The sequence below is a fragment of the Nyctibius grandis genome, chromosome 3, assembly GCF_013368605.1.
Source record: "Nyctibius grandis isolate bNycGra1 chromosome 3, bNycGra1.pri, whole genome shotgun sequence".
Lineage (NCBI taxonomy): Eukaryota > Metazoa > Chordata > Aves > Nyctibiiformes > Nyctibiidae > Nyctibius > Nyctibius grandis.
Window position 1 is genome coordinate 17,682,864 of NC_090660.1, and position 7,188 is coordinate 17,690,051.

Below are 7,188 nucleotides of genomic sequence, written 5' to 3' on the forward strand. Positions count from 1 at the left end.
ATTTAAAGGAGAGGTCCCACAGGAATACTTTGCTACTCCCATACAAAATGGCATTTTCCTTGAGACCTATATAGAGGGCAGGTAGGTAAAGCTAAAAGAGACTGAGTACCTAAGTTCATCCTTTTAATGCAGACCCCTATCCTCCTGTCTCCTTCATGTGGGAGAATATGTCACTCATATTTAGGACACTAAAATCATGGGTTTATTGGAGACATGCTACATTAGGGAAGGATCAAAATAAGATTTTCTATGTAGGTACCTCTAGAGGCCTACAGCTCTTTGGCAAGTATGGCATAGTGTATTTTAAGGTAGACATCATTTCAGTGAGGCCTCCTAAAAGTAAAACATGCCTGAAGTTGATGTTACAAAGGAAATAGTTAACTTTTTTAGGTTTTTATCTCTGATTTGGCTCTTATCAGATAGTCCTCTTTGCAGCAAATTAACACATTAGGATAAAGCCTAGCAAAAATGTACTCGTCTTCTATCCTCAGTGCTTGCCAATGTGGATGTTAGTGGGGAGAAACACCTGATTTCCAAAATAATCTCCACTTAAGGGGAGCAATATCTTCCAAAGAAGAGAATGGTGTTGGTTGGGTTGTGTCTGATGAGGAAGAGGAATGGATGGTCAGCTTTGAACTCATAACAAATTGGGCAACACAGAGGCACTGCAACAAGTCCCATGGCATCAGCTGCTTCAGTGCCCTCTTCGTTGACTTCCACAAATGACTTCTGGATGGCTTTGGACACAACTAAACCATCTTTCCTAGAGATTCCTGACAAATCAGCTTTCCCCCAGTCAAAAACATTCATCACTCCCATCTCCTGGAGAGTTGTGTTGAGAATGTAACTTTCTTCCATCTTGAACTGGGGCAGGTACACTTTCACTCTCAGCTGTTGCATCCTAGCTGAGCTGGTCCATCCTGCTAGTTTTTCATATGTGAGGGCACATTCAAGCTGTAAAGAGGTGTTGATAATAATGATTGACATCATAATGAGCAGAAGGAAAAGATAATAAGGTTCTGTTTTTCCTGTTTGTCTTCTGACCACACTGGAGCAATGTTGAAGTATTGCTCTGTTTGCAGCCCCTTATGTATGCTACTAGAAGGAAAAAGTGTTACCTGTTCTAGGCCAGTAAAGTCCTCACAGACAACTTCAGGAAGAAGAATGAACATACTCAGTTCATTATTAAAGTATGGGAGTTCTATCACTTTCATTTTCAGTTCCTCTATGATGGCCATGTTAAAATAACCTTCTTGAAACATCATCTGCACTGTCCTTTTCTCATTCTGGAACACATGAAACATATTAAGCAGAAAATACAGAAATACAGAAATGATCACTCTAGTTGTAGTTAGTTTCAGTATTGAGATTAGAGTTCAGTCCAGAAAGCATTATTTACACTGGTCATGGGTTTAATGTAATTGTGGCATCGATGTGTTCCTCCCTCTTAGCTGTAGTTCCAATGAAGTTACACATTTTAGAAGCATAAAACCTACTTTTCCATTTCTACTGGTGCCAAATTACTTTACTCCCAACTCCCTTGTTATGTCATTCTTTTTCTGGCATGTCAGATGAGGAGACTGATGCATCTGATGTAACCATGAATCTAAATTCTTCATTAATAATGTATACATTCTCCTGACATAATTTGTCTTTAGCTCATTTTTTTTCCTGAAAACAAACACTGTTCTGTTGGTAAATAGTAGCAGAGGAACAGAATCCTGAAATTCAGTCCCAAAAGCAGACTGCTTTTGAAACAGCATTTTAGTTGCAAAATCCCCAATAAAGTTAGTGCATGTGCTCAGTAACTTTGACCCAACCAGGATCTCAGCTGCACGAGAGCCACTTCTGATGGGAAGTGATAGAAACAGTTACACATTTGGTTATCAAACTGGAGAGGAGATGTAGTTTTCCATCGTTCTAGCTGAAGACCAGTGTTTTTTCTTGGGATAACAGAGAGGATGAAAGCTCCCATATGATATTATAGGAGACTGACATCTATTTCCACGCCCAGCTGTTTCAGTTCCTGCCCATACTGTACCTTGTTCAGTCGGAAACATGTTTCCTTAGTGTCTTCTTTCTTAAATTTTACTGCCCACTTTCCTTTAAAATATATAGCATTGACCAGGACAAGTACAGTAGAGGGATCAATAAACCCAGCAGCAAATAGGTCTTTGATTTTACCTTTAAAAATAATGAATTAAGAAGAATTACTTTGTTCAGGCAATCAGCTGCATTTGACTATTAATAATTACTCCTGTAAATCTGAAAAGCAGTATAATGCTGTCAGACAAATAATAAAAAGTTTATGTACAGCTTTTGAAGCCAGGAACTCAAGGCATTTTTGTACTTCTTCCTACGTTTATTTCCTATTGAGCAAAAAAAATGCAGTGAGTGTTTAACATGTAAAAATACTGCTATCTTTGACAAAAAAGGTAGAAACTGAAATTCAGACATGACATTCCTAACTGGCTGGATTGCAAACCAAACAACCTGCACATACCCTTCTTTACCTTTTGTCTCATTTTCCACCCAGAAGTTAATCTTCTCTATGACTTCTTCTTCAGTGTATTTAAAATTGACTGCTTCCAGTTCTGCTCGATAGAATTTCTTTGTGGAATCCAAGTATTGCTGGAAAGTACAAATGACAGAATTTTATTGAAACATGATGACTTTTATAAGATTGATCATTTCATGGCTTCAAGGTAATTCCATGTAGTAGATCAACAAGAAAGGAATGAGTAAAACAGGCATATATTAAAAAATTCATTGAATTAACTCAGGCATGCAGTTTTTAGAGAGAGGTTATTTATAACAAATCATATTTGCAAATATATTTTTATGTATTTTCAAGCTGTACTGAACAGCAGAAATGTCTCACCACAGTAAAAAATATCTAAGACCAAAAATTAGTACCTTTCTTTAAGTTTATATATAATTGTTATGCTGCCTGTCTTCCCCCAGCCACCAAATGAAGAAAATCCTGTTATTTTTAAGAAATAACCAGGACTGATAATATCACAATGAGAGATGTGTGTGTGTGTATATATATCACTCTGTGTGTATATATACACTGTAAAACTTATAACTTGTATTAAGTATAAAACATTTCCAGGCTGCTGGTCACCTTTTTCTGGCTTTAAAAATCTCTCTTTACCTGGAGTGCAAAGTTTTGGAAGCAAGATGAAATCTTGACTTGAAAAGAGAAAGGTGGTTGCAGAAGTAAACCAGCACTGTTCCTGGCAATACTCTTATAAACACCTTAAGTCTGGTTTCCTGAGGAAATTATTTGCATGCACTTGCATTGCCTGGGCTGTCAGTGTTCCACAGGAGTGTTCTGAGATGGTCAATTCCACTTAAATTAGACTAATTGACAGAAATCTCAAAGATGCTACTTTCTTCTAAGCCCTGTTTGAAGAGGCATCAGGAAACAGAGTCCTATATTTGCATAGACTCTGAAGGAAAGGTGGAAGAGTAGGTACAATCATTTTATTAGAAACAGAGAAGACACTGGGGGAGAAAAAATCTGCTGGTCACAGAGCTTTGTTCCTTGGATAGAAATGTCACAGCAAGCGCCAGCTCTGTTAGACACCAAGTGTGTGTGGCAAGGATATATTGACAGTGATTAATGTTATCACATTTTTGGAATGCCCAGGGAGAGCTGTTACCGTAGATCTGTTTCTTTATATAAAAGCTTTTAAGTCACAGCTTCCCAGTGCTCTGCTGTTCCCCATGTTTAACCACTGGGCAATTGACATGGAAAGGCTCCCTGCCTGCAAGAGCTGGGGAGTGCGGTCATTTGGCAGCACACCCTGACAGCTTCATTGTGTTTTATTTCCCTTCATGCTTTATGATGGAAGAAATCCTGCTGAGCTCATAACTCCCAGGAGCTGTTAAAATGGACACCACGGCCACTTACCTGGAAGAATGGATAAGTAATTTCTCCAAAGAGCCTGTGGGCAATGGTGAGAGAGCAGCCTGGTCTGGGTTCACTGACTGCAGCCAACAGAGCCTGAAACTGGGAATGGACTCCTCCAGCTTCTTCACACTTCAAAGAGGAAAACAGAAGTTTCATGGTAGGCTTCAGCTTTCCTATGCAAAGCTGGACCTGAGGGTGAATTGCAGTCTCTGTCTGTATGAGAAGCCTGACTCCACCCAGTTGACATAAGTGTTGGAATAAATGCATCAGGACACCACCTCCAATGCCCCCTGTACCAGACGTACAGAATGACAAAACGATTCCCCTTCAGGCCCACACTAGTCCATCTCCAAATCACATTGTATCCTACAGTGATGGCTCTGTGCACACTGAGCAAAAGTCTGCTGGCCTAGAGCCTGGGAGGAGCAAGCTCCAAGGTGCCTTTGGCGTGGTCTGTAGACAAACACTTGCAGGTGGCAATTTAAGCACTTATCACATTTTAAATTGGTACTGCTGTTTTGGTTAGAAACCTGTAATGAGAAGGCTTAACTGTTGAAACGTGTGATCTCACAAGACCTCTTAAATAAATAATAAAAGAACAGTAATAAGCAGGTCTTCAAATCTAGACAGAGAGGCTGCTCAGCCTTGCCGTGCTTTCTGATTAAGTGATGGTCTGCAAGGAAAAGGACTGACAAACCGGCACCTGTTGCTTCATTTCAGAGCTGCAACTGTGTCTTACCTTCTCAGAAGGGTATGCGTTTCCCTGGCTTGTACTGCTCAAAACTTCACTGAAATGAAATACCTGCAATGTAAATGTTGGGTGAATGCAGCTGAGTGACAGTACCTCAAAGCTAAAACAGCGTTGCAAGCCTACCCCAAAACGCAGCCAGACACAGTCAACGGGGAAAGTCCCATTTGTCCTATATCATGACATCCTTGCAAGCGAACAAGAAGTTTTTGTTGAGGGTGAGCTCATGACATCTTTGAAATCTTTCTTTTTAAGAAAGAAGACTTGGGTATCCAAAGAAGGCAGAAGACCATATCAAAGGGAACCACCACTTCTGAGCCCTGGAGAGTGGAGGGATACCTCCAAAACACTTTCTTCAGCACTGAAGTATTCATTGAATGTTCAATTACTGTAATAGTGTTTAGTTTGAAAAAGTTTGGTATTAGGCATATCATAAGAGAGGGTATTTTTAAAGGTCTCTCCGTGTGCATCACTCCTTTGGATGCTTAGGAACTATATCAGATGGTACTATCAGCCTCTTGGCTTATATCTTGTCACTGTTCCCTTTTCAGAGAAAAAAAAAAAACCCACCTTCTCTATCTGTTTGAGTGTGTTGCCCCTGGCTCCGAGGACAACCATGCCAAAGGCAGCTGAGAGACTTAGAGGGGAGAAGAAGATGTTTTCATTTCTTTTTCTTTTGCTGAGCTCTCTGAAAAAGTCAAGACAAAACTTGGCATTGGCTGCGCTGAGAGAGCACATCGCAGTGCTGCGATTGCCTGCAACAAGGGAAACAAAGATTTAGGCTTCTCATCCTTACACCTGATAAGCTTAGATCCCTTGGTAGAGCACAGTAAGGTTTCCTGCAGTAGTGTGGCTGAATTGTTCAGCATTACCCAGAAGATTCCTGATTCACCATGTCTGGGATTTCACAGTGAATCTGAAAACCAGCACCCTGAATGGCAGGAGAAACACATTTTCAGAAACAGTATTCTGAGTTCAGCTGTTTCTCCAGTTCAAGCAGTAGCTATGGCTTTGTCCCTAAGCCCTAACTTTGTCCTAACCACAGTCCCAGCTCACTGTATGTCCCAATCCTTCTTGCCTCTAGTCCTCTAGGCATAGCACTTATTAATTACACACCTTGACCATACCTTACTCTCTGTGTCTCTCTCTAAAAACTTTGTGTATATTAATCAGCTGTGCCTCACATACTGTGTCCTTCTAAGGCTGATTGCTTAACAAACATTTGACAGAAAATGAAACTACAGATAGGCTCACTTAGCAAGATTTTCAAGAAAGGCACACTGTATATTAGTGGAAAATTCAAGTAATTTTTTTTTTATTTTATCTGCAGATAAAATTATATATATTCCCAGATACACTTCAGTTACAATCACAATTATTACTAGAAGATTATCTTGAATGTTCTGCAAAACTCTTCACATCTTACACCTAGGACAGAGTTCCTTTCTTATGAAAGCCTTTTCCCAGTGCCTTCATCCAGTACAGTGATGTAGAGGCACCTGATCCCTAAGAAAGTCAGTTCAGTATTTCAGAGTTTCCACTATTCTAAGTCACTTTTGTTTTGGTTCTTACTGAGTCTGATTGATTAACTTTCTCCATAGATGTGGAAGATACCTTTCCCCCATTACACAAGAAGAATGAAATTATCTGTATAAATATTTAAAAGATGAAATGGTGTAGAAAGGTTATGCTCTCATAAATTACCAATCTACATCATGCCGAAGAAGTGGGAAAAGGTTTGGTTTTAATCTTCTTTAGAAACACACCTGGTAAAGCCATTGTACGAGTTAAGCACAGCTTCATCACACAGCCCATAGATTTTAATGTAGTCCAAAACATTTCATAGCATCTTGAAAATATTCTCACTTCCTCAAAATATGTTATAGATGGTATATATGTGCTAAGCAGATAGGTACCTCACTAATGAACATATCAATCTTTCGACATTTCATAGTTATGTCATTTATAATCTAAAGGTTAGAATTAAAGGTCAGTGAGATATTTACCTTCTCCTCGGGTCTGATGGTGTCAATTTGACTGTTGAGCTTGACAACAGGACTTCTAGAACAATGGGATATAAAGCTATTGCCACTCCCAGTGGCAGCATGATTTTCACTCATGATGAATCACATTCCTGTCTGTTGCAACCAGTTAGTATAAGGAAGTAGAAGTAGAAGGTTATGGAGCAGATCATCTTGAAGGTTAGAAGGTTATGGAGCAGATCATCTTGAGTGCCATCATGCGGCACGTACAGGACAACCAGGCGATCAGGCCTAGTCAGCATGGGTTTATGAAAGGCAGGTCCTGCTTGACTAACCTGATCTCCTTCTATGACAAGGTGACCTGCTTACTGGATGAGGGAAAGTTTGTGGATGTTGTCTGCCTAGACTTTAGTAAAGCCTTTGACACCATTTCCCACAGCATTCTTCTGGAGAAACTGGCTGCTCATGGCTTGGACGGGTGTACTTTCTGCTAGGTAAAAAACTGGCTGGATGGCCGAGCCCAAAGAGTTGTGGTGACT

At 40.0% G+C, this 7,188-nt stretch overlaps 1 protein-coding gene across 2 annotated transcripts; it reads right to left on the reverse strand.

Moving 5' to 3' along the window:
• Positions 1 to 549: 549 nt before the first annotated feature.
• LOC137661130 (serpin B11-like) lies at positions 550 to 5,405 on the reverse strand. 2 transcript variants are annotated; one of them, XM_068396502.1, is made up of 7 exons: positions 5,238 to 5,405; positions 4,659 to 4,721; positions 3,920 to 4,048; positions 2,514 to 2,631; positions 2,042 to 2,184; positions 1,119 to 1,286; positions 550 to 954 (listed from the first exon to the last, which is right to left on the reverse strand). In XM_068396502.1, exons 1-7 carry the CDS (start codon positions 5,403 to 5,405, stop codon positions 550 to 552), a joined length of 1,194 nt encoding a protein of 397 aa, XP_068252603.1. The 2 variants fall into 2 exon arrangements, with proteins under 2 accessions (XP_068252603.1, XP_068252602.1); XM_068396501.1 differs by having other exon boundaries at positions 3,920 to 4,108.
• Positions 5,406 to 7,188: the final 1,783 nt, after the last annotated feature.

Bases quoted from the DNA above. Each gene is read 5' to 3' on its own strand.
- LOC137661130 (XM_068396501.1), bottom strand. From the start codon at position 5,405: ATGTGCTCTCTCAGCGCAGCCAATGCCAAGTTTTGTCTTGACTTTTTC. The intron at 2,185-2,513 runs GTAAAGAAGGGT...TTATTTTTAAAG, and splicing joins GGTGGAAAATGAGACAAAAG to GTAAAATCAAAGACCTATTT. The intron at 1,287-2,041 runs GTACAGTATGGG...CATGTGTTCCAG, and splicing joins CATGTTTCCGACTGAACAAG to AATGAGAAAAGGACAGTGCA.